This window comes from Carassius auratus, chromosome 11 (genome assembly GCF_003368295.1).
Source record: "Carassius auratus strain Wakin chromosome 11, ASM336829v1, whole genome shotgun sequence".
NCBI lineage: Eukaryota > Metazoa > Chordata > Actinopteri > Cypriniformes > Cyprinidae > Carassius > Carassius auratus.
In genome coordinates this window covers 15,464,792-15,491,266 of record NC_039253.1, presented here as the reverse complement: position 1 = coordinate 15,491,266, position 26,475 = coordinate 15,464,792, and the positions used below count along the sequence as shown (strand labels likewise).

Here is a 26,475-nt window from a genome sequence, read left to right as displayed (position 1 = left end):
CGTCTACTGGTCACAAGAGGGCGCTCAATACACACCAGTGAGCGTCGAAGGCTGAACGATTTTAACTTCCTGTTTGGAGCAGTTCAGGAAGACGAAGTAATGGCGACGGTACTGGGGCCCGAGTCCCCTTGGATGGGAGGAAAGAAACGGACTCGAAACAGAAATATTGTCAGCAAATTAAGGCAGAGTCAGATCGCAGGCCGGGGCTTCAGCAGAGGGACGCAGGTAAACCGGAGAGTTTGTGCTACTGACTCCGAAAAGCCTCTGTCAGGGATCCGCTTTATGGTCTGACCCGTCGATCAACCTGATTTAAGTTAAGAAACAAAATAAATCGGACGGGTGTGACACTTAACTTTAATCTAGAAGCAGTTTAAGTGATCTTTTAATACATGTGAAGTCAAACGCTAAAATATAGTTTAAAAATAAACCACGTAACCGGAGAATGACAACTGGCCGTTAACTAATTAACGCTAACGTTAGGTTGTTCTTGACTTTGACTGTCCGGTAATTATTTGGCTTAAACGAGGCTTTAAATACGGTTCAAATACATTCCAATTGAAGGCTCCGACACATGGAGTCGTATAATTATGTATGAATAATTATCACGTATAAGCACGCACAGATCTATCTGTAATCATATAATGTTTATAATCGATCAGCTGTTTTCAAGTAAACACTGGTTGTGTCTCACATCCTACTGAGCTGCATGACGTTACCTAACAGCATTTTTGACCATTATGGAAGCTTTTGGATATCATGTAACCAAAAATAATAATACTTGCTGTCAAGATAGTCCACATGCATGAGTTAGACAGATTGGCTTTTTATGTAGTGTAGGTTTGAGACATTAAACGTAGACGCCAGAGATGGTTTGTTATAGATGTTATTATGCAGTTTTGGCCCGTCACAGGCCTAAACAGCAAATTGCACTAATTTAGTTTGGGGTATTGGAACAGGCAGTGATATTTTGCTGGCTCAGGCCTCGAATTATGTAAGATGCCCCGTTGAGTTGGACAGGATCTGAGCCTGGGAACTTCAAATTAAACCCCATAGGTTTCACTTTCTCTTCATGCACATAATTGGACACTCTCTGCTTAATAAGTTAGGACCTATTAGTATAATCTTAGACTGGTGACAGGTTGGTAAATGTTTCCAAATAACCTAGAAACTGATCCTAATTGAGGTGCAGTTTGTTGTGCATGCAGAAACCATACAGATTGGCCTTATGTTTTTGTCCTTTTTTTTTTTTTTTTGTTAATATTATTAATAGTATTACTAGTTCCTGACTAACTTGTCATGTATTTTATATATGTGAAAAGGTAGAGGACCTACTTTAGTTCATACGTGAATCTTACAGTTATTTGACTTCAATCAATATCAATATTTATGACTTAAACACTATATAAGCATTATGTGTAATAAAAAATACACAAACCTAATCGCAAGTTCCATGAGACTAGACAACCTGGAATAAATACTGTAATTCTTAATTAACTAAATGAATATGTTAGCTGTGTGTCAGGGTGTAGAGCTTTCACAAAATTAAATGCAAAGGATATAGCTTGTTTTTACATGTCTTTTGCATTTGATTGTCAGTGCTGTGTGTGTGTAAAGAGAACTTTGCAACCTCCAGAGTAATGCACATGTAAATTCATTGTACCGGTAATAGCATTTCATTATTGTCATTAGCTGTCAAACATGCAAATGCATTTTATTTTTTACTTGTTTTGTAAGGCAGCGTATTCAACAAATTGATGCTATTAAAAACTAGTTTTAGTTTCAATGTGTTAAATTTTACATTTATCAGTACTGATAACTAATGCATATGTAACTGTCTAGTTATAATTGTACTCTTAAATGAATTGTGCATATTATAATTTAACGTGTGTGTGCATAATATATATATATATATTGTTTGTAGATATGTCTCTATTCTCTTTAAAGTTACTTTAGATTATGTGTGTATGAATGTGTAATGTGTATATAGAAATAGAGATGTATATGTTGAGTGTCATGACAGTGGCAAGGCAGCTGTGATGCAGAATTTGTATAGCATTTAAGAATTAAAGCCTAAAGTCTAGCACTTTTTTTTTTTTTGGCTGACTTGTGAGAACTGGTATTTCTTTAAGGGAATGCAAATCTAGTTAGCATTTATTCTTTGTTCCAGCTCCCAGAAGCTCTTCTTCAGGAGAGAGATAAGAGGGCGAAATGGCACGGGATTCCAGTCTTACTCCAAGAGCTGTACGAGAGCAGCCACCTAAACAGTGACTTCACCCGCACACACACTGTCCTGAAGGTGAGGGCTCTTTCTCTCTTCGCTTCTTATATTAACTCATATCTTACAAACCGGTTTAAAGCCTCTTGGTAACTGTATTTCGTAATTTACTGTTCTGATACAGGAACTGTCATCCCTGCTGTCTATGGAGGCCATGTCTTTTGTGACAGAGGACAGAAAGACGGCACAGGAGTCCACCTTTCCCAACACATACACCTTTGACCTGTTTGGAGGTGTAGATGTGAGTGTTAATAGAATTCCTAAGTGTAAAAATACAACAATTCTACTTGTTTACACATTGTTAAAGGAAAAAAAACATCGGCAGACTCACTGAATCTGTAGGTGCAGAATTCTACAGAAAGCAATAAAGTTTATTACATGTATACATAAACTTAATTTTATTTAGTTTTATCTGTCAGTATGAGGGTAGTGTTTATTTGATAGTGGAGGAGGAAATAGGGGAAAATATTTTTTCAGTGACATGCAGTAAAATAAAATGAACTTTAGTTTAATCCAAGGGTAAGTAATTGGCTGATTAATTTACTGTATTTATCAACATAGATGTTAGTTGCAGCCATAGACGAGTTCATTGACTGATTGTTTGTCATCTTAGCTGCTGGTGGAGCTTCTGATGAGACCCACTCTGACTACGCTACAAAAACCCAAGAGTAAGTTTACTAGAGATTTTATGAACAAAAATTATTTTGGAATATAAAAATATATTTACATGCATTAAAAATAACTTATCTTCTCTTATTTTAGTAACCATTGATATGTTTTTATGTCTTCAGATGTATAAATGAATCTTTTTTTAATGTAATTTTGAACTGCTTGTAGTGAACGATGACTTGGTGAAGGACTGTCTCAGTGTGCTGTACAATTGCTGCATATGTGTATGTATTCAGCCTTCCTTCTCATTTAGAAATTGAACACAAGCATGACTAAAATCCACGTGATCAGTTCATGAGTTCAGTAAGTGCACTTGTTTTCCTGCAGACGGAAGGAGTCACAAAAATCTTGGCATCGAGGGATGATTTCGTGTTATTTCTCTTCACGCTGATGACAAACAAGAAGACCTTTTTGCAGACCGCTACATTAATTGAGGATATTCTTGGAGTCAAAAAGGTCCGTGCTAATATTATATAGCTGCAACTGCAAACCTCATTTCCTTAATTATATTGTGTTATGAAGCTGCTGATAAATTTTAATAGCCCTGGATTTATTATCTTGATACTATGGACATGCTCAGAAATCCATTGTGACGATTATGAATATTTGTCTTATCTAAAAAAAAAAAAAAAACCACCTAATAATGAATTGCTGTAATCATCCTGGATATGTAACCCCTAATATCTGACGGTGGTTAATGATGGTTCATAACAGGAGATGATTCAGCTGGAGTGGATCCCAAACCTGTCAGGACTGGTTCAGAGCTTTGACCAGCAGCAGCTCGCCAACTTCTGTCGTATTCTCTCCGTCACCATCTCTGAGCCAGACGTGGGGAACGATGACAAACACACACTGCTGGCTAAAAATGCACAGCAGAAACGCAATACCAGCCCCTCACGTGCCGAGGTCAACCAGGGTAGGTGGATTACAAACTGTGAGTTTACTTAGTGCCACAAAGAACGGTGCAGTAGTGATGGAGGATTTGTGGAGAATAAGGTCATTGCTAAAGGGAAACTCCAGCTTTTTGCTTTCAATACGCTGCTACTTTCCAGTGTGTATAAACGCAGAGTATTCTGGAAGGGATTTATTCATGGGGTTCGGGTTAATAGGGCATCAATAATGAAAACACAATGAAATCTTTTCCAGTCACACTCCTGAACATCCCCAGCTTCATCGAGCGTCTCTGTAAGTTGGCCACACGGAAGGTGTCCGAGGCGACTGGAACATCAAACTTTCTGCAGGAACTGGAGGAATGGTACACTTGGCTCGACAACACTCTTGTGCTGGATGCGCTCATGCAGATAGCAACAGATGAAGCCGAGCACAGTAGCACAGGTACGACCGCTACATCACACTCACAGAGTCAGGTGTGCACTGGCAGCAACAATGAATGAGAAATGACGTTAATTGAGAATTTTAGTGATTGGTAATGATTATGCAGAATATAACATGTTAATTTTAATATTCCACCTAATATTTTAGCTTTTTCCCCTAAAGAGATCATTTTACCACTTATATACACACTTCAAGATGTTAACTTGTATATAAGAAGTCTCTTACAATGGCTGCATTTATTTGATCAAACATACAGTAAAAACAGTAATATGTGAAATATTGTTTGAATATATTTTGAAATGTGATTTTATTCTTGTAATGCAAAGCTGAATTTTCAACAGCCATTACTCCAGTCTTCAGTTTCACACGATGCTTGAGAAATCATTCCATTCTGATTTATTGCTCAAGAAACCTTTTTTGTCATCGCAGATGAAACCCGTTTTGCTGCTTAATATTTTTTTTTCTGGAAATGTTCATGCGTTTTCTGGTAGGATTCTTTAAAGGGTTAGTTCACCCCTAAATAAAAATTCTGTAATTAATTACTCAGCCTCATGTCATTCCAAACCTGTGAGACCTTATATTTCTTATGAAATCTGAGAGCTATCTGACCTTTCATACAGCAATGCAACTGCTATAAATGTCCCCAGGCCCAGAAACGTAGTAAGGACATCAGTAAAACAGTCCATGTGACATCAGTGGCGCAACTTCAGTTTTGTGAAGCTATGAGAATACTTTTTGTGCGCAAAGAAAACAATAAAAACAACTTCATTCAACAATTCCTAGAGTTACTGTCTTCCAGCATTTTGGAGAGAATCACAACACGTACGCGTGCTTTTCCCGAAGCATAAACCACGCTGAATGCGCTGATTATGTTCATGTGCGCTCCCCCCCCCCCCCCCCCCCCCCCGAACATAAACAATGCTGGCTGGTAAAATTCTTGGGAACTCCAAAATGGCCGAAAATTTAACTCTTGGGAGAACAATTGTTAAATAATGCATTTTATTTTTGTTTTTGCGCACAAAACGTATTCTCATAGCTACACAAAATAGGAAGTTGAGCCACTGATGTCACACGAACTGTTTTACCGATGTCCTTGCTACGTTTCTGTTCCTGGGAACATTACAGCTGAGTTGCTGTCAAAAGTCTTACGGGTTTGGAATGACATGAGGGTGAGTAATTAATGACAGAATTTTCATTTTGAGGTGAACTAACCCTACAACAAATAGAAAATTCTAGACAACAGCATTTATTTGAAACAAATGTTTTGCACCATTATAATTTTTTGTACCATCTTTATTTGATTAATGTGTCTTTGCTAAATGAAATGCATTTCTTTATATTTTTTTTTTCCTCACAGAATCATCTGATGAGAGCTCATTGGCCTCTATCCCTCTGAGGCACCGTTTGCCACAGTCCATGAAGATCGTCCATGAGATCATGTATAAGGTGGAAGTGCTTTACGTGCTGTGTGTCCTTCTCATGGGCCGACAGCGAAACCAGGCAAGAGCCTTTCTTGTCAGTAAAGGATCTGCTTAGTGCTGATTTATGTTGTAATTCCCTTCTTTGTTTATCATATCTGTTAGGTGCATAAAATGTTGGCAGAGTTTCGTTTGATTCCTGGACTCAATAACCTTTTCGACAAGCTCATTTGGAGGAAATACACCACCTCTAATCACGTGGTTCATGGACAGAATGAAAACTGTGATTGCAGCCCGGTGAACTTTGGGATAGTCTATCCGCTCGTTCGAAATATTCTATTTCCCATAACTCTCATTGATCATGTTATGTTTTTGTTTATTGCACAGGAAATCTCCTTTAAAATCCAGTTCTTGAGGCTCCTGCAGAGCTTTAGTGACCACCATGAGTAAGTTAGATTGTGTGAGCTTTCAGTGGCGTGCCAGCTACCTGTAGATTGACCGAACAACACATTTATTCATTTATTCTTTTGTCCTCAGGAATAAGTACCTACTTTTGAACGCTCAGGAGCTGAATGAGTTGAGTGCCATCTCCCTAAAGGCAAACATCCCTGAGGTGGAGGCTCTAGTAAACACCGACAGGTAGTATTCAGAATGAAATGATCATTTACATGCTAATATCCATCATTTCTATACGATATTACAATCTGTCTGGTGTGTGGTGTCTTTTAGGAGTTTAGTGTGTGATGGTAAAAAAGGGCTTCTCACACGGCTCCTCACCGTTATGAAAAGAGAACCGCCAGACTCTTCCTTCAGGTGAGTCACTGGGTTCTGAATGATTTTGGTTAAATGTGTTTTGAAATGCCACATAAGTCATAGTGACACATGCTCCCTCTGAAGGTTCTGGCAGGCCAGAGCTGTTGAGAGCTTCCTCAGAGGGGCCACCTCATATGCAGACCAGATGTTTCTGCTGAAGAGAGGCTTGCTGGAGGTAAAAACGTTCATACAAGCTTGTGTGTCATAATGTTTTTACTTGAGTAGTAGTCTAATTCTGTCTTTGATTTGTAGCACATCCTCTTCTGCATCATCGACAGCGGCTGCAAGTCCAGAGATGTCCTGCAAAGCTACTTTGATTTGCTCGGGGAGCTTATGAAGTTCAACATTGATGCCTTCAAGAGATTCAACAAATACGTCAACACCGAAGAAAAGGTACTGGCAGCAGCCAAAAGAGGGTCACATATACGATTTCTGATTTATTGTAGAGGCTGTAGAGTAATAGAGAAGTGAAAGCTGGTGATAAACAACCTGTCCATGGCTTTGGTTATGTAATGTGTCTCCTTCAGTTCCAGGTGTTCCTTACTCAGATCAACAGCTCTCTGGTGGACTCCAACATGCTCGTGCGATGCATCGTCCTCTCTCTAGATCGCTTTGAGAGCCAGACAGAAGACGTGAAAGGTAAATCATGCAATTGTACTCTTGGATCGTTAGTGATGAAGCTAAAAAAAAATATTTCATTCACCAACAATACATTGAATTGTTTGAAAGGTGGTAAAAAAATCACTTTAAAATTAATGCTGTTATTTAGAATTTTCTGTTCATCAAATAATCACTAATAAATAAATCATGTATATTTGTTTTTTTCCATAAAAATATGAAACCGCACAAATTGGTATATTAGAATGATTTCTGAAGGATCGTGTGACACTGAAGATTGGATTAATGGAAAAAATGTAACTTTGTCATCAGGAATACATTTAATTAAAAAATATATACAATATTGGTGGTTGTGTAATGGTATATGGTTAGTGTTTGTTTGTTTGGTCAGCGTTGCCGTCCAATAAGCCAATATTTTCTTAAAAAGCCTTTATAACACTTCATTTTTTATAACTTGGGTTTTTGACCAAATATATTAAATCTAGATTTTTTAAAAAAGATGTTAAAAAAAGAATTCTGTGTTTTGTGAAAAAATACAGTTTTGGACATATAAGAGAATAAAATATGTAAAAACACCTTGAAGTAACTACAACTGAGCTTGTAGTAACTCCGTGTGGAGCATGCCCCTGATCCACGCGATGTTCTTACCTTTTTCTCCCACTTATTTGTTTGCATCTTGTAGTATGCATCTCCATACTGGTTTTACTAAAACAGTATTTCATGTAAAATTGCACATTTTCAACACAAGGGTTTAAATAGACTTCATTTCAATTCTCATCAGTTTCAGTAAATCTGATCCTGATTCGCAAAAGCAAATTGAACTTTCCAAGTCTAATCCAGTTTTTACAACTTAAAGATTGGAGATCACACACCTGTCTTCACATTCTCTTGCTCACTAGTCTGATTTAGGCTAAGTCTTTAATAGTCAAATTAAAAGTGCATTAAATTAATCACAATATTTATCATTCATAATGCCAGTCACTTTACTTGTATATTTAATATTTCATCCTGTGTTAATTAAGTGTAAGAAATCTTGATGTCTCTAGGAAAATTCTGAAGGGAAGATGATATTTTCTTAGGTAACTAAAATCTGCTCACTTTCAAAGATCAGGTAAATTGCTTAATCAAAAAAGAAGTTGGTTCAGAGCATTAGACATGGATTTCCAAAGATTGTCCGTGCTTTGTTTTTAAAATTGCAGTGTCTATTTAAGTCTGTGTTTGTGCCTCTGCAGTGGTTGAAGTGCTCTCTGAGTGCTGTCTGCTGTCTTACATGGCTCGAGTGGAGAACAGACTGTCCTTCCTTTTTAGGCTGGTTAACATCATCAACGTGCAGACCCTCACACAGGCAAGACCATAGTGCACATCTCCTCTCCCTGCTGGTCTCATTTGAAGCCTCCTTGATAATTATTCCTGTGTTTTTTTCCTCCTTTTGTTTTTCTGGTTGCTCTCCCAGGAGAATGTGAGCTGTCTTAACACCAGCCTGGTGATTCTGATGTTGGCCCGGAGGAGAGGCAAGCTCCCGTTTTACCTGAACGCCCTGCGGGAGAAGGAATACGCCGAGAAATACCCCGGCTGCCTGCTCAATAACTTCCACAACTTACTGCGCTTTTGGCAGCACCACTACCTCAACAAGGACAAGGACAGCACCTGCCTGGAGAATGTGAGTGTGAACCCATTTTATATTTAACTGTATCGCATTCTTCCTTTAACCTTTAAGTCAGGGGTTCCAAAAAAATAAGGGTATGAAATACTTCAATAATTTCACAACACATTCACATGTTTATGATTCTCTGGTCATATGGCCTTTTTTTACATAAAGAGCTGCACATTTATACAGGGTTCCTGTGGATCTGAAAGTCTTAGGCCTTCCACAGACAAAGGCCTTTAAAGGGCTTAAATTGAAACCAAGAGCCTTAAAGGGATAGTTCACCCAGCAATACAAATTGTCACAATTTTTTCACCCATTTGTTATTCCAAACCCGTAAACCTGGTTCGAGAAACATTGCTTTTGTATAATATAATATAATCTTCACTTTTTTCTTCCAGAGCTCCTGTATTCCCTTCAGTTTCTGGAAGGAGACCGTTTCAGTACTGCTTGGTGAGGACAGGACTTCTCCCTGTGCCATTATCGGTTACATAGATGAGCCTTACATGGAGCTAGACCGGGACCTTCTAGAGGATTGACTCTTGCGAGTGGGCTTGGGGAGGGACTTGCGGTCCAGAGAGCGTATAGAACAGCCTCCCGCCTCATCCGACTGCATGCTACGGCTCAGTGAGCTGTCCATTCTCTACTTGGTGCCCATGTTCCACTTTTTCATCTCCAGGTCACGGTGCAACGAAGGACGTCCCGCGAAGGATTGCCTGTCCTGTCATTCACTGAGAGGGAACACCGTACCCGGACAGCTCAATCCAGAGCCGAACCTCTGACCTGAAACTGTCTTGTTGTGTTTCGGTGGCATTCTTTCGGGGAAATCGTTTGGGGCCTTTTAAAGAGAAATATACAAAGATGAAAATATTTAGGCTAAATGGATTGGAAAGATGCATCTGCGAATGAGGGTGATCTATGAGTTGCACAGTCGGCCTTTAAAGAGATTTTCTCTGTGATTTAGTTTAGAAAAGCAAAGCAGGAAGTGTTGGATTGTTGAACGAAGGCTTTGATGATACTTTGCCAAGCTGTCAGGTGATGAGCGACTCTCATGCTTAACTGATTGATGTCAAAATCTTTGTACAGTGTAGATGACGGAGAACTGAAGATAAATTTGGACAACTCTTATTTATTTTCTCATATTTCTCTTGTAATTTTGCTCTCTTACGCCATAAACCTGTTTTCTTTTCATTTTCTCCATTGCTTCTCTCCTTTTGTTAGGTTTTATCTAGCACATATGAAATAAGAGATCTCGAGTTTGTATTTTTAATTTTTTTTTTGTAGTAATTTTAAAAAATAGCTATGTCCCTTTTGTTTTATTTCTCACAGTGAAACACTTCATATCTTGTGGGCACTGAAGGTGTTAAACTATGCAGGTTCACTCACACTATGGTCCTGAATATCCAGCTAGCCCTGACCTCCATGCTGCCATCTGTCATGTGTTCTGTAGCAAACCACTAAATCACCACCTTCTAACTTTACAGGCCTCAGCTCTTGACAATCTGTGTTGCACTCAAACACGAGGCTCTGGCGTTTGGTGGCCGGGACCCTTGCGAAGGTGCTGCTCTGCTGCGGTCGCTTCGAGCTGGATGTGGTAGCTGAGCTAGACTAGAAGCGCTAAACTAGAAACTTCCAATCAACTACCTCGTTTCATTGGTGTTGTTTTTTTAACCCACTCCTATAGGTTAAGCATGCTGCGGCTTTTATTCTGGTGCACCTGAGTTCACTGTGTATGCAAAAGTTCCTCTGTATACGTGACTAAATGTTTCACAAGAGTTGATGGCTTTTACCTGTGGATGTTCGCCAGTTCTTTCTTTATATTGGTTGCTTATACTGTGTCACAGTGCTTTGCGTTTGCAAAACTATATCATACAATTCATATAAAAAGGTATAATGAATGAGTTTTTTGGTCACTGTTCGTTCCCAGGAATGTGTACAGTTGTAATATTAGCAGTAGTGTGAATGTGTGCTTTTTCTGATTAGAATGGTTGCTACATCAACACAAAGGATCTGAATGTATCTTCATCATCCACGACCCTTGGGTCATGTCTTGCATGGGTTGGGTTTGGGTTTAAATACCTGCATTTTCTTATGTAGCTCTGTCTGGATGGATTTAGTCATAAATGAGAACCATGTCAAGCCCAGTAAACTTGATGCTTTAAATAAAATGGAATTCAATATCTTGCCTCTTGACAGTTGAGGTTGGATGATTTGCTTTTTTTATGCTTTCCAAAATCAATTGCTTCATCTTGTAGAAATCTATTACAGTTTGAATATAAATCATACACTGCTGCTTTTTTTTTTATGTAAAAGCAAATCAAAAAATATTTTCTTTTCTTTTTTTTTCTCTAGACTACAGGTATGTAATGTGAAAGAAAATGGTTCATATGCAGCATTTAAAAAAAAAAAAACAAATTGTATTTTTTAGGTCTCATTCCTCTCCATATATGAAAAAGCCTTAACTGAGAAAATTTTCATTTTTAAGGGGTCATATAATTATCTTTTTAAAAAAGCATTATATGACCCCTTAAAAATGAAAATTTTCTCAGTTAAGGCTTTTTCATATATGGAGAGGAATGAGACCTAAATAAAACTTTTTTTACAAAGTCCCTCCTTCTGACAAGCGAAGGCTGCTCTGATTGGCCAACTGACCCAGTGCATTGTGATTGGCCAAACACCACAAGCACTAGTTGGAAATGTAGCCCCTTTCCATTAGACATTTATCTTTCAAAATAAATGTAAATAGACTTAATAATATCGTTAGTTTTACCATCAGTTCAAGCCGAAAGGGGAACAGAATTGCCTGAGTTTGCAGTAAACAAGAGACAGGTTAAGACAGCTGACTCCCCTATATGACCCCCTCTCTCTCTCTCTCTCTCACTCACACACACAAAACTCTGCGTCTGAACATTCAATACTTAATAACAAATACTTAAACTAACAACAAAACATACAGTAGTTGATTCAGAAGCACCAGATTGTTGCAGCAAATTCAGAATGACCTCCTCTCCAAGGTTCACGAAACTGTCCATAAAATGCGTTGCAGTTATGTTGTAAGTAATCTTAAAGATTCCTAAATGCATATTTGATTATAAACACCACAAGAAATTATTACAATTATAATACTTAAATGTTTAAAATCATGTTTAGTCTGATATTTGCGTATTTGTGATGCTGCATCCACGCGCTAGGTGTCAGTATAAGATCACGACAACTGCCATATCGACCAGAATAACAGGAAAGACTATTGAGAGCCCCCTTTTTTTTCTTATTTTAACCATAGACAGTAAAAGAAAGATTTTAACTTTTTTATTATTATTATCATTATTATTATGAAATTTTACAAATCTTTGCGTCATCGGAATGAGATGACACTTGGTGACTTTTTGTCACATTAGCAAATAGTCACACTTAACTTCTTCGCTGTCAAAAATGACAGACATAGGAAATTAATTGAAAAAAAATAAAAATTAAACTAAATGGAATAAAATAAAACTGAAAACTCAGTAAATCTTTTGGTGATAAAAAAAAAACTACAAATAAGCCACTGGTCTGAAAAAAAGTGTACAGGAATCAAGGGGTGACTCTAGAATATCAGGAATGCTAAATAGACACCCACACACACACACACATATATATATATACACAGAAATTAACTGGTAAGACTGTAACAGAGCAAATTTTAAAAATATATGAAACAGCCCTTTAATAAAATATAAATTAATTACAAAATGTTTGTATAAAGTGTTTTGAAATATCACTATCCATTCCTAATTTTGCTAGATTTTTTAATTATCAAATGCTGAGTAACAAAAATGCTTTCTATGTGTTTTCTTTTTTAACAAGATTTTAATGTTTGACTGTAATCATAATGTAAAACCTGATATGTATCTACCCAAAAATATCTATACCTCGACAAGAGGTAATCTAAATGCGAAACCTAAAAAATTAAAAAATGATGTCTAGATAACTATGGGAATCCAAAAGTCTCTGTATATATCTATACAGGGTGCTAATGGAAGAGGTTACACACGTTTTTATTTTTTAAAATATGATGGCTTAATTCTGACTTTAAAAAAGCCTTCACTCTGTATTAATGTGAAATATTGCATTTAAAAAAAAATAGTAAATAAAGAAATACAATTATTTCTAATGGAGAAAATAGCTCATTAAAATTGTTTAAATGTTGCACAATATCAAAAAATTTCCTCAAAATGATTTTCCTAAAAAAAAAAAGTTGTATTTGAAAGCTTCCGTCACTTTTGACTGCAAAGGAGGCAAGTGGTTAACATGTATTCATTGTAAACACATAAAATTTAAACACTACTCTTTTGTGCAAAAGCCCGTGTATATCCTGAAGAGAGTTTAAGGAAGGGCTGTGTTTTATCTTTAAAAGTTTCAAATCAAAGAGATGTCATGAAGTTGCTGTAGGCAAGAGCTACAAGCCTTAGGACTAGCCTTGCTACCCGGGTCTCTGGTCCGGGTCCGTAGTTTATTCACTTGAGACTCTTTATTGCTTTTTTTCTGCTCAGATTAAAGCTCACTCTCCAGGTCTCTGACCTTAAGGAAAGCAAAGTTAAAAGTTCACTTTATATCACAACGCAAGACACCACTAAAGTCAGTCAGGTTTTTCATACTTCATACCCCGCTTTCCAGTTTCTGAATTTCTTTCTTGCCTGCATTTAGAGCGATCTGCTCGGCCTCATCCAGACCCATCTGCAGATCTTTAATGGTGCTCCATGTTCTTCTTCATACGTTCCAGGTGAGCACTGGTCTCCTGCTCTTTCTTGAGCTCTTCTGCCATCATGGCAGCCTGCACACTGAAAGTGTCATATTAAATTTCCCATCCACAACATTTAGTATAAAACACCCTCTCTATGCAAGACACTCACATCAGTGATGGCACTTTTGGCTTTTTCTTCTGCATTTCGGCACTCCTGCACAGCATCATCCACCTCGCTAGACAACGTGGAGATATCGCTCTCTAACTTTTTCTTTTTATTAAGCATTGACTTGTTCTGGGGAGAAAGAAAGAATTATGGAAAATGGCTATGTATTATTTGTCATAAGTGCTCGGAAGAACTGCCTTTTGCAAAGACTGATGGTAAATCCTTAGGTAATTTTGCATACATCTAATATGGAAATATTCTAAACCTGTGTCTTATTTAACACAATTATGATGTAATAATTAGAATATGTTTGTTATAATAAAAGTTTAATTTACCTTAATCTGTGTCTGCAGGTTGCGGGCCATTTTTTGGGACTCAGTGGCCAAGCGATTTGCATGGTTCAGCTGAAGCCCCTTTTCATTCAGGTCGCCCTCCATCTTTTTCTGCAACATGATTGCTTCATTACAGGATTTTGCTTCTGCGTCCAGGCTGTCTTGCATGGACTCTATGGCACGCTGATGGTTATGGCTAGAGAAGTTTATAGTGGTTACAGTAGTTAGGAAGCCTTGTAGTATTAACAATAATGGTATAATGAAATGGAGTACTGGAAAATAATGGTTTAATAATCAGTCAAAATTTACCACTTTATGTCACAATAATAATTATAAAATCATAAAAAATACTTCTCCTTTTGACATGAATGATGTAATATGTTATTCATGTGGTTAAGTCAATACATTAAGTATATTTTCTGGTCTAATAACAACGTGACAGGTTTTGTATTTTTGGTTTTCAACTATAAACATTTGAAGATACAAAGATGATTCATACTTCAGCTTCCTCCTGAATTTCAGTCTTCTCCAGATCTAAGCCCTTCTTGATCTATTCAAAGCTCGAGAATGGTCTTGCTGCCCTGGCCAATTTGGTCATTCAGGTCAGAAATCTTCTGTCAGAAACATGAAAGGTATTGATAAGTCACGTTTTGTGACTGATAAATATATTGTAGTTTTTTTCTCTACTCATAGTCCATGCAGTTCAAAGCATACTCTGTAGATTTTTATTCACCCGTTTGATGCTCTCCAGATGGTCCAGAGCCTCCTCATAAGAGTTCTTGAGTTTAAACAGCTCTGTGCTCAGATTACGAGACTCTTTCTGTGAAGACTCCAGCTCAGACTGACACTCTTCGTACTTCTGCTTCCATTCAGCCAGAATCTTGTGAATTCCCTCTGCCCCTTATCCAGGGCGGCGGCGGCTGCAATAGAGTGCTCCAGATCGACTACGAGATCCTCAATCTCAGACTTTAGTCATTGTTTGGTCTTTTCTAGGGAGGAGCACTTTGCATCTGATGCCTAGACTTGTTCCTCAACCTCTTGGAGGCAGACGGCCAGCTTCTTCCTATCATTTTTTTTAATTTAATGGTTCAGTTTTAGATCCAATGAAGCCAGTCATTATTTCCTCTCTAGTCCACACACTCACTTTGCTTCCTCGAGATCCTCTGTCTTCTGTATGCCGTCTGTCGCATACTTGGTCCTACACTGGGCGACTTCGGCATTGGCCTTGGACAGTGCACGCTGCAGCTCAGATTTGCCCTCTTGCTCTCCCTCATACTGCTCTCTCAGGAGATTACAGTCATCAAACAGTGTGTTTGTCTTAAATGTATGCAAAAGATGCATTGAGTATCTGAGTTGTATAGCACATAAGATTAAACAACTGGTCACATGTGCTTCCACTAATGTGATTTACACTAGCACTAGCATTCTCTATTCTTTTTCTAATCTATCTACAGTACTTGTCTTCTTTTTATTTATTATAAAAAAAACTCTATTACTAGATATCTCTATTCTTTTTCTATTCTGTTTTCATTTTATTTATTATATTAAAACAACTGCTTTGTGTACTTTATTAGACTAACTGAGACTTGTCATAGCACTTATAATATTATTAACATATTATTGCTCTTTTGTTGGTTTTGATTGCTTCTGTTGTCCTCATTTGTAAGACACTATGGATAAAAGCATCTACTAAATGTCTAAATGTAATGTGGATGTATAAATGTTTGAGTAAATTTAAAGATTAACATTAAACCATGTTAATAAAAGCTGTAAAAAATGTTGTTTGTTGTAAATTCAAGATACCTAATACATTTTAACCTTATTGTGTGAAATAATTTGATTAAATATACTAACTAAGAGCATGCAAATAACTAAAAAGATTTTAAACCTGAGCTCAACTGGAATCATCCCATGATTTTTCAATGTTAAAGTCAAAGCTAAATTAATACTATTTAAATTAGATCAGAATGTGGTGCAACATGGATCATATTTTCCACCTTGCTCTTTGCCAGCTGCTCTAAATTGAAGGTTAGGTCATCTGCCTCCATCTTGGCCTCACTTCTCTCCTTCTCCAACTTCTGTTTGACTCTTGTAAATTTGCTCACTCATTTCAGCCACATTGTCTGCATGCTTTTCACGCAGTGCGGCAGTCATAGCCTCACGGTGCAGTATGGCCTCCTCAAGGTCACGATGGAGTTTTAGAAAGTCTGCCTCATGTTTCTTATTCATCTCAATTTGAGCTGACGTGGCACCTCTGGCTTCCTTCGCATCGCTATTTCTCCATCTTCGCTCGGGTGGAACGCTCTGCTTCCAGTTCCTCTTCGAGCTCCTTAATGCGAGCCTTAAACACAAAGAAAGAATGAACGAAGGTGTTCTGATAGAAACACAAACTCAAGAAATTAAACAGTCCCGTTTGACTCACCTGCAGTTCCTTGATTTTCTTTTGAAGCTTTTCAAACTGATCTGGTTAATTTCAAAATCGTTTTTACAATTTAAAAGACATTTTAAGAATCAAAATATTTTTTTTTTGAGCATCCTGTCATGTGTTGTTTTCTGAATTCTTTAGCTTTGCCTCTAATTGCTGCTTGTCATTTTTAAGGCCCATGACAGACTCCATTGCCAGCTTAAGATCGCCCTTCAGCTTGCGTTTGGCCTGTTCCAGGTCCATTCGCCTATTCCAAGGACCCCTCCAACTAAAACATGGAATTATAGTGTATTACTAATTTCTGATTTATTCTTTTATTTGAAACTGTTAACATTTATCCACCTTACATCATCTACCTGCTGCTCCAACTTGGCTTTGCCTTAGTCAGAGTGTTGACTTTGTCTTCCCCTGTAGGGCCTTCTTCTCTTTACTGAGCTTTCAAATAGTTTCATCCAAAGCTGCCATCTCTTCAATCAGATTCTTCACCTATGAAAACGGACTTTAATTAGTTTAACAGACTTCACAGTGGCTCAACAACAAACCTTGTCCTTCATTTTTGTCAAAAGAATGGGCTCAGCTTGTTTTCAGTGGCATGCTTCTCCTTCTCCACCTTGGCCAAGGTCATCTCCAGATCATCAATGTCCTTTTTCAGCCAAGTGCACTCATCCTCCAGCTTGCGTTTTTTTTTTTTTTTTTTTTTTTAATGCATTCAGCGATTAAAACCAAAAACCAAATTGCAAACTTTATGACACTGTACTAAATGCCCTTATGTAACACAGTAAAATATAAAAATGCAATAATGAGTAGTTCTTTAGCATCATATTTGTGGTGTTTATGAGCAAACAGTATGATTGCCATTGATACTCACTGCCTGAAGCTGCAGGGAAAGGTCATTCTTCTCTTGGATCAGGCTGACCTGTTTCTCTTCCAGTTTTTTCTAGTGCCTCCTTTAGTTTCAGGAACTCCTCTTTTAGAGCGACCAGCTCTTTTTCCGTGGCGGCACTCCTCAGAAGGGGCTTGATTTTGAAGAAAAGTTTAATCCACGGCCAGTTCTTCTCGAAGTTGAAGGCCCGGATATTCCACTGGATGATCATAAGAGCCTCCTTAATGAAAAGAGGCGGGTATAATTCCATTTTTACAGCCTCTATATATAGCTCTATATATAGCCGCAGCTTTGGGTGCAATCCTCTTGTTTTTAACAATACAATGTTCATTTTAGTTTTACAGTTACATGTGTTAACCACATGAACCCACAAACTATTACTGCATTAGTGTTGTTTTAGTATTATTTTATACTGTTATAGTATTTAGTAATATTTAGAATTAGCATTTATTTTATATTTTCTTATTTCTTTTTGTGCCTTTTATTTCGAGAGGACAGTGGAGAGCTGAAAGGAAAGTATTTGATAGAGAGAGGGGAGTGGAATCAGCAAAGACCCTCTAGGCAAGATTCAAACTCGGGTCTCTGTGAGTGCAGTTGTGCTATATAAATTTTATTTTATAAATTATATTATATTATTTTAATAATCCTGTTTTAATATATATTTTTTTATATTTCTAATGTTTTAATTTCAGTTTTAGCTTTAGTAAGTTTAGTACTTCAACTAAAACTTATTTTTAATTCAGTGAGTTGCCAAGACAGTTTTGCTAATGATCTAATATTTATATTTGATTTCTTGTTATTTGAACTTTACTTCAGTTAGTGAAATTGATTTTAATAGTTTAAGTCAACAACAAGAACCCTGATCCTGGGAAGACTATGTCACCCCCATATGACCCACTGGCTTGCGTCCATGAATGCATGAAACGAGGCTCACTTTAGTTAGTCTATTACGGGGCGACTTTCAGATGTCATGTGCTTGCTTTCACAGTACTGTGGTTATATGTTAGTGGATGACGGCAGAGAATTCGGTCTGATCAAATAGCTGCCATGCATCTGTGCTCCAGGCCACCCAAAAGGTGAAGTGTCTAATATTTATTTAGAAACTGATGCCTTCTGTGAACCAGCGGCTTTAATCCTTTGCCAGTCTGCAGATATGCTTTCAATGTGGTCCTTTAGAGGAACAGGCGCCTTGGCAAAACAGGCCTTTGAGCAGGGTGCTGGACTGTATTTTTAGTGGGGAGTGGGCTGAGCAGCTGTCAGGTGACCCACTGGGCTTCTGGGCTTTAAGGACACCGTCTGCATTGTCTAATAAGGGGAAGGGTGGAGGTCATGGATATGGGCATGGAGAACCTCGCGTTTCACAGAGAGTGTCGGGGCATATGAAGGGTCTCGGCCACACACGCACACATGGACAAATGGATGTCTGAAGACACACGCTTCACACACTCCATCCACATGGCCCCAAAATACCTCTCATATGTTGAGGGTTAAGAGATATCATGTGGCAACAGCTTGTTGCTAACTTTATTAGAAGTAAACCTGCTGGATATCAGTATAGTTTGTGTATATTTGTGTGGGACGGCATCAAGAATATGGAGAATATATGCACATTTATGGTTGTTTGGTGAATTGTCATAGTCAAAATTGAGTAATTTTCAATAGGAATTCAATAAGAATTAATTGCACTGACCAACAGAAAGATGCTTGGTTTGAAAGTGATGTCTGTGTGAGATGTGCTTTAGACATTTTTGCTTGTGAAATTGTGCTAATGTGACTGAACCTTAAAGGAACACTCCACTTTTTAGAAAATAGGCTTATTTTACAACTCCTCTAGAGTTAACCAGTTAAGTTTTACCATTTTTTAATCTATACAAATGATCTCTGGGTCTGGCGGTAGAACGTTAAGCTTAGCTTAGCATAAATCATTGAATCTGATTAGACCGTTAGCATTTCGCTCAAAAATTACCAAAGAGTTTCTATATCTTTCCTATTTAAAACTTGACTCTGCTGTAGTTACATCATGTACTAAGACCAACAGTAAATGAAAAGTTGCAATTTCCTGGGCCGATATGGCTAGGAACTATACTCTCATTCTGGCGTAATAATCAAGGAACTTTGCTGCCGTACCATGTGTGCAGCATGTGCAGTGATATTACACAGTGCATGAAAATAGTTCCCAGCTAGTTTCAGCCATATCATCCATATCGCAACTTTTCAATTTCCGTCAATCTTAGTACACAATGTAACTACAGTAGAGTCAAGTTTTAAATAGGACAAAAATAAAAATTCTTTGGTCATTTTGGAGCGAGATACAAACGGTCTAATCAGATTCAATGATCTATGCTAAGCTAAGCTAAATGTTCTATCACCAGACCCGGAGATTGGTTGAATGGATTAGAAAATGGTAAAACAACTCAACTGGTTAAATAAATTATGTTTTTTTCAGGAATAACTCAAAGTGTCAAAGTAATTTTTTTGGTGGGGTGGATGTTCCACTAACTATAGGAAATACATTTTTTATGAAATATCTTTCTTTAAAAAATTGGAACCTGGTTGGAAATCTTATCTAATGCAATTACGTGTATTCATTTTTAAGTGTGACTTAAATATCCAAATATTCTTGGGGGCCACTGTATTTTAATTTCAGAATTTTTATAGAATCATGTATTACTTCCTCTCCATAATCTTCTTCAGCTCCATCCTCATGATCTTGCTACTGCTGGTGGCCTGCAGCAGAGTGAGAACTTTAGACAGACGCTCGTCCCTCATCTCCTCCTGGTCTCCCAACAGACCAGCTTTAAAGAACACCTGTAATGCAGAGACACAGACGGGTTGATTTAGCCCATTTTGTTTTGTGTACAGAGTTAGCCTGTGGTTGATGTCCCATTGCTTGAGGCTGAAAGCAAGCAAACAACCTTTTATTGACTGAAGTCTGACTTGCTTTAGTATGTCCAAATCTATACTGATTATGGTCGATGTCCAGTGAAGCCAGAAGTTTATCTGCAGCTTTCCTGCAGTCAACAAACTTGATTATAAATTATAAATGCAATACCTGTGAAAAGGAGGAATATAGTAATTCCCATCATAATCTTATCAGTTTGGATGTATTGAAGCACTCATTGGTTACGACACCTGGTGTTTTGGTCTCATTGGGAATAATGCAGCGCACAAACTGGGGTTGAGTGCTCCGCAAGTTTGTCATCAGCTTGTTGAGATTCTCCTGTAGTTGGAAAAAAACAGAAACATTGTTGTTCAGAAGTTCCTAGCCTTTAACACAGCCCAAATCAAATGCAATCAAAATCATATGCAAAAGTTTCCTTCTCCAAAACATTGTCAGATGTGTTCCTAGACTTACCTGAGTTGTTGATGCTCTTTGTGGACACAGAGAGAACAGGAGACAGCACAGACTTAAAGTGATGTTCATGTGTCATTTCTCTAAACATCACTGCAAGTCTTAACTGCCTCCCTCTCAGTACTGAAGAGTTTTGATTTTCTTGTTATAATGACCATGAATATCTGATTATGTGTTGTCACTAACTAATTTGCACCAAGTACACTAATGTCTGGTTATATTCCTACCTTGTGTAGTTGTGACACTGTCTGGAAGGAAGCAGCCTTTTTCCTGTTTTCCTTGCCGCTTGTTTCTGTTTTAGAGGCTAAAAGGAAAAAGTTATATTTAGGAGTATTTTATGGTTTAGAAGAGAATTGTGGCATATTTCATTGTATATGAAGTCAGAGCTAACATAATTCTCATATAGACTACCTAGAACCTTCTGGTGGAAACCAACAAACAGACTGGCTTAAGTTGTTTTTCAATACAAAAAGCAGCAAGGACAATCTAAAAATGCATCATAAATACTTGTAATATCAAGTGCTGCCTCATTGGAGCTCTATTATTGGTAGAAACTCACCAATCCTGCATAGTGCACTAGCTCAAAATGAGCCTCATACTTTCTTTCTTGTCAGGCCTTGGCTTTTGGAAATTAGCAGATTTGCCAAGGTGATGGTCAAAGAGCTTTGCCTTGCAGCTGTTGTCAGTAGCTTTAGGGAACATGCACTCCTCTTCAAGAATGGACATGATTCCTAAGGGCTAACAAAGAGAAAACAGCTTAGAAGGGATTTTTTCTAATTGTTAATTTATTTCATCTCATTGATTTAGGTACAAAAAACAACAACAACAAAAAAAAACCTTTTCAAAGAGATCAATGCAGGTCTGGAAATCAAGCTCAAAGTCAACAAAGGTCCACTCAATGCCCTCCCTTTTGTATTCCTCCTGTACCAGGATGAACATGTGGTGGTTGAAAAACTGTTGCAGTTTCTCATTGGTGAATTGATGCAGAGCTGCTCGAAGCTGTTGAGCTGTTGATAGAATCCACATGACAGATGCACAAGTGTGAATGCCGACGGAAATCTAGATAAGTGCGGTGTGGAATTTCGAGAGTCACTCACCTCAAAGATCTCAAAGCCGACGATGTCCAGCACTCCGATAAAGAACTGGCGTGGCAGACCAGTGTACAGTGTCCTATTTATACGCCCCACCAAACACTAGAACATGCGATCATAAGTGGCTTTGGCCAGAGCTCCCACTGCATAGTTAACCTGGTGGAGCCACACAGTGTGTGTGGAGCACATGAAGATCACAGCTGTCACTCATGGATTGCAACAGTTGCCTGGATACCAGGCTGATTTCTCAGGCTGCTTTATTCCTTGTATCTTAGTAGATCAACAGTAAATGTCAGTGGTTTCAACATGCATTATTGCCATAGCAAAATAATTCTGTTTTTGTAGCTATAGACATACAGCCAATGAGGAAGGATTTTGTGCAAACTTCTCACCTGTTCTACATTCTGTCCTTGAACCACATACTCATTGCCCACCTTCATTCTGGGGTGCAGAAGACCCTTTGTAAGGTCTGCTGAGCTAACACCCATCAGGTAGGAGGCCTTATCAACACCTGGAAAGATGATTTAATCTAAGCTTTGGATAACTGTAATACTGTAATAATGACTAACTAAATTCTAGATTTACACTCAGTTTCAGTGCCATCAGCCTCTGGCTCTGAATTTCATGTTCCCGAAGTGCATGATGGCCCCTACTATTTTATAGCAGCCATACTTTTCTTCTGGAGTGAATCCAAGGATATCCATGGCATGTTGGATAGGCAAGCGAATTATTTTGTAGTTTTTTTTCATATGGTTTTAGAGGTGATGAGAGATTTTAAAGCTTACATCAGTAGCCATAAGCTCCTGCCCATCATCCATATTCTTCAGCGTTGTCACTCCTTGGGAGCAAAAATGGTAGACATAGGGGTTTGAAGAGACCAGAAGCATGTCTGAAATCCACACGTAAAGAATACATTTATTAATAATATGACAATAATATATTGTTGTATTTGTAATTTGTAATTGTAGCATTTAACTTACCAAGAAGTTCAGGCTTCTTTTGTGACATGATCTGGTAGTAGATGTGGTAACTACGCTCTACAGGCTGCTGAAATATCACTCTGGTTTTTTCCAGAAGATCTAGAGAGAAGTCATTTGAAAAATCTCTGCACTGCCAGTTTTTACATTTTGGAATGACATAAATTGGAGGGTCACCATCATTCTTTGAATCCTTTACTTACATATCTCAATGTCAGCGGAAGCCAGTGGGATTTAAAGAAATACGCCATGGTTGGATCAACAATGCTTTATAGTTTAATTTTACAACATGGTAACAGGTCTTAACTTGCAAGTAAACAGAATTTAGACTCAAAAACTACAACTTTGGTCTATTTATTGAGACAAATACTCACAAAACGGGATGAGTTGTCGTTCCTTAATGTCTTGGCATTTCCAAAAGCTTCCATTGCAGGATTAGCTTCAATGATCTGGTCTTCTAAAGTACCTTAAGAAACATAATTTTATAATTGATATGTTTTTGAGCTTCATTTGTTGCAGTTATGCAGTATGTCCCCACGTGTGAAGATATACTCACCCCAGTTTTACTGGAAGAGGCCTTAAAACATAAAACAACAACACATAAAAATGGTTGTCTTGTAAAATAGCACATATTTCTCATCATCTGTTATTATATTGTTATTATTTAATTCTACATTTGACAGCCTGATTATTTAATGTGAATGCGATATAATGCAGTTTTTTTTTTACAAATGTAAAAAAGTATTATACTATGCCAGACAACAATCTGAATAGATAACATTTAGATCAAAAAATAATTTGTTATAACTGAAAATGCAAATTTATAGATAAACATGGATTAGGAATAAAAAATGGGGTAAAATTTTGTTAGCTCACATCAAAATATTTAACAACCACACCCTATTATAATTAGAAAAAAAAATTCTGTGAACAATGGATTTAAAAATGAAGACAAAAAGCTGAAAAGAGGTTAGGCCTGCTTGAAACTGAAAAAAGGAGAAAAGAAGAAAAAATTTGTTTCACAGAAAAAAACTGGATGACCTCAGAGGTTCGAAACCAGTGCCTTAGAAGAGTGAGCCACATTAGTTTCCATATGCAAATGGTAGGGATAGACAAATCTGAGTCCGGATGTCCAAAACAGTAAACTTTGTTACAATACACAGTAATTTCACTGTAAAAGAATGTGCTGGACATCTAGATGAGGAGCGACTTCAAAATGAAAACAACAAACACTTGCCATCATGAGAGGTAAAAAAAAAAAGAAGCGGGAGATGATCTGAGGGAAACTGAGAGAGCTTGTCTCTTACTCCTTTTTGAAATTATCCCACCTGTAAGTTACTGTAGAGGGTAGAGACAAGCAATACTTTAATGTAATACTTACTGCACAACATGTCATTGTATGCATTGTCAGCGATGGAACAGATGTGAGGTGGAGCCACAGAGCGGCGTTTGCCTTTGTAGGCAGCCACTATAGGGGTCGTGTAGACGGGAAGCCATTTATATGGGTTCACGGTCACACAGAAGAATCCAGAATATGTCTGCGATGAGAAGATTTGAAAAAAATTAATCTCATTATTACACAATAATAATAATAATAATAATAATAATAATAATAATAATTACACAATTCTTCAGCCCAAAGAACTTGTTGGATATAGAGATGAAGCACAGGGTTGTATTTTAAGCCTTGCCGATAATAGAAAATACTATTGTATATACATAATTTGATATGATGCTTAAATTACAAAGCCAAAAAATATTCACCTGTCATATGTACAAAATCTGTACCCTTATTTCTATTCAAAGTCAAAGTGGCAATGATATTTATCCTACTTTCACTTTTTTCATGTACATTCATACAATTTGTTTCATACAAAAATGTAACATTTTCAAATTTAATTTAAATGATTTAAATGCTCTTAAGGAAAACATAACTTCCTTTAAATGACTTTATGAAGTACTTTGACTGTGGCAGTTGTAAAGGACATGCCTATAGGGAATTCACTTGTATTTGTCCCTTGGCAAAGGCAAGTGTTAAATTTATTACTGTGACTGTAAAGTTCTATGAATAGTGCCGCCCCTCTATGTTTAATGCTGCGGTCAAGTTATTTGTGGCATCAAAGACTAGTGAGAAAGGGCAGATCTTTTCTTTGCTTTGAGTTGTGATGTGATGGTACCAACATAGATCATCAAACTGCTGTAGCGCCTTCGTAGATTAATTTACGGAGCACCGAAGCTTCATTCAGGTGTGTGAGCATGGCCATGTCCTCTATCATGTCAAACTTTGGAGGTTTCATCTATTGAACGTCATCCTCCTTCGCAGTTAAACACTGCAGGAGTTAACTATGGTCAGTGCATGGGTATAGATAACATAAAAAATTAATATGAACTATTGTTAAATGGAATATTAGATTTTTATAGGTCAATTGCGCACTGAGCTATCAATTTATTTCCAAAGTCCTTTTAAGACATTATTCTATATATACATATATATATATAGGGTATTCTATAGTCTTGCAGTCGCTCATGTAAACAAACCAGCACTACTTTAATAGCACTCCGCCATCCTTGTCTTTTCATTCTAGCGCTATTGAAAATAGTTAGTGGCGCCATCTGGCGACTAAAAACGGTAATTACTATGACAAACAGCCTGAGCAGAATGAACCATTAAAAGTGTGTAAAAGTATTAAATATTTTAAACGTGGTAAAAGTGAAAAAATGGCTGGAAGCTCAAAAAATAAATAAAAATAAAAATAAAAAACCTTCCTTGATCAGAAGATCGTCGAACCGGTAAGATACAAAGTGGACGATGCAAATTTAAATCTACATCGCCGATTAACATGCTAGTTAACTCAATCATTTAAAAAAAAAAACTAGCTTGGTTTGTACATTAATACTAACCTACTAAATTACTAGGCTTCTACTAGGCTACTAAAGCCTATATTTAAATATAACGCAGTGTTCGTCTTTTACATTGTTTTTCTTAGCTATTTAAAAAGCTTTAAATTAATTTACATGTAAAATAGTTTCAACTCAAAACAACATTTCATGTTCGTAGCCTATATTTATTTATTAAAATACCGCAATCGCCATTAGCCAATTGCAAAATCATTAGATTATTACAATTTAATTTTATAAACTGAGATCTAAACTATTTAGAAGCACTTTTAAAAATGATTCAAAAGTTCACTTATTCTGGCACACCCACAAATAGTTAAATAAGGATGTTCTTATAATGTTTTGACCTGATTAATTTAATTTTACCTTCCCGTCCGTGGTCTCAACGATGACTTTGATTTCCACCTCTATGTATGCGTCCTTTTCATCTGGTATCCAAGCGCGTTTCTTTCCTGCGCACAAGGGAGGCTGTCAGTCATCAATATCCAAGTCGTTGGTTTGTATGTTAGAAATCCAAATCATTCAGTACCGAATTTACCTCTATATGCCCTTTTCAGCATTACAAGTTAAGAACCTAACATGCAATTACGAACACAAAAAATCCCCCGCGTAAACAAGATGGCAAGTATTTCAAAGAGAATCGAAGTGTTTGTATCCACCGTAAAACATTTGCTGAAGTCAGTTGAAAATGTATCTCAAGTACCATCAAACGCAACAGTTTGCGCTGCCAGCAGCTCCAGGTCGGATTTGCGCAGAAACGGAGCAGCTTCTTCAAACTCTTTCATATCCAACAATGTCGACATGATGATAAATCCACCGCTCCCTTACTTACTGAAGGCAAAACTTTCCAGATAA

At 37.4% G+C, this 26,475-nt stretch overlaps 1 protein-coding gene and 1 long non-coding RNA gene across 16 annotated transcripts; one reads left to right on the top strand and one right to left on the bottom strand.

The window, feature by feature from the left end:
- Positions 1-57: 57 nt before the first annotated feature.
- LOC113111167 (short transient receptor potential channel 4-associated protein-like) lies at positions 58-10,978 on the top strand. Its single transcript, XM_026275669.1, has 19 exons — positions 58-225; positions 2,168-2,296; positions 2,400-2,516; positions 2,889-2,943; positions 3,113-3,168; positions 3,272-3,400; positions 3,659-3,860; positions 4,091-4,279; positions 5,637-5,779; positions 5,863-5,994; positions 6,085-6,143; positions 6,235-6,336; positions 6,427-6,510; positions 6,595-6,685; positions 6,763-6,903; positions 7,038-7,149; positions 8,361-8,473; positions 8,582-8,788; positions 9,175-10,978. Exons 1-19 carry the CDS (start codon positions 100-102, stop codon positions 9,310-9,312), a joined length of 2,325 nt encoding a protein of 774 aa, XP_026131454.1. The 5' UTR covers positions 58-99; the 3' UTR covers positions 9,313-10,978.
- LOC113111170 (uncharacterized) lies at positions 9,475-26,475 on the bottom strand. Of its 15 annotated transcripts, XR_003293281.1 has the most exons (26): positions 26,324-26,475; positions 25,987-26,072; positions 24,104-24,260; positions 23,279-23,299; positions 23,097-23,188; positions 22,726-22,824; positions 22,531-22,634; positions 22,138-22,256; positions 21,752-22,015; positions 21,492-21,661; positions 21,214-21,392; positions 20,882-20,958; positions 20,435-20,522; positions 20,218-20,354; positions 19,974-20,110; positions 17,288-17,522; positions 16,776-16,905; positions 16,417-16,687; positions 15,992-16,335; positions 14,728-15,311; positions 14,494-14,608; positions 13,998-14,190; positions 13,666-13,791; positions 13,418-13,593; positions 13,240-13,333; positions 9,475-9,611 (listed from the first exon to the last, which is right to left on the bottom strand). It is a non-coding gene; the product is annotated as an uncharacterized LOC113111170 (long non-coding RNA). The 15 variants fall into 15 exon arrangements; XR_003293273.1 differs by having other exon boundaries at positions 13,240-13,593; XR_003293279.1 differs by lacking the exon at positions 9,475-9,611 and adding an exon at positions 24,904-25,052 and having other exon boundaries at positions 12,068-13,593.

What these genes read in the sequence shown, in the direction of transcription:
- LOC113111167 (XM_026275669.1), top strand. Translation starts at nt 100, where the DNA reads ATGGCGACGGTACTGGGGCCCGAGTCCCCTTGGATGGGAGGAAAGAAA. An exon ending in TGAAGAGAGGCTTGCTGGAG is followed by an intron (nt 6,686 to 6,762) that starts GTAAAAACGTTC and finishes TTTGATTTGTAG; the next exon opens with CACATCCTCTTCTGCATCAT. An exon ending in ACGTCAACACCGAAGAAAAG is followed by an intron (nt 6,904 to 7,037) that starts GTACTGGCAGCA and finishes TGTCTCCTTCAG; the next exon opens with TTCCAGGTGTTCCTTACTCA.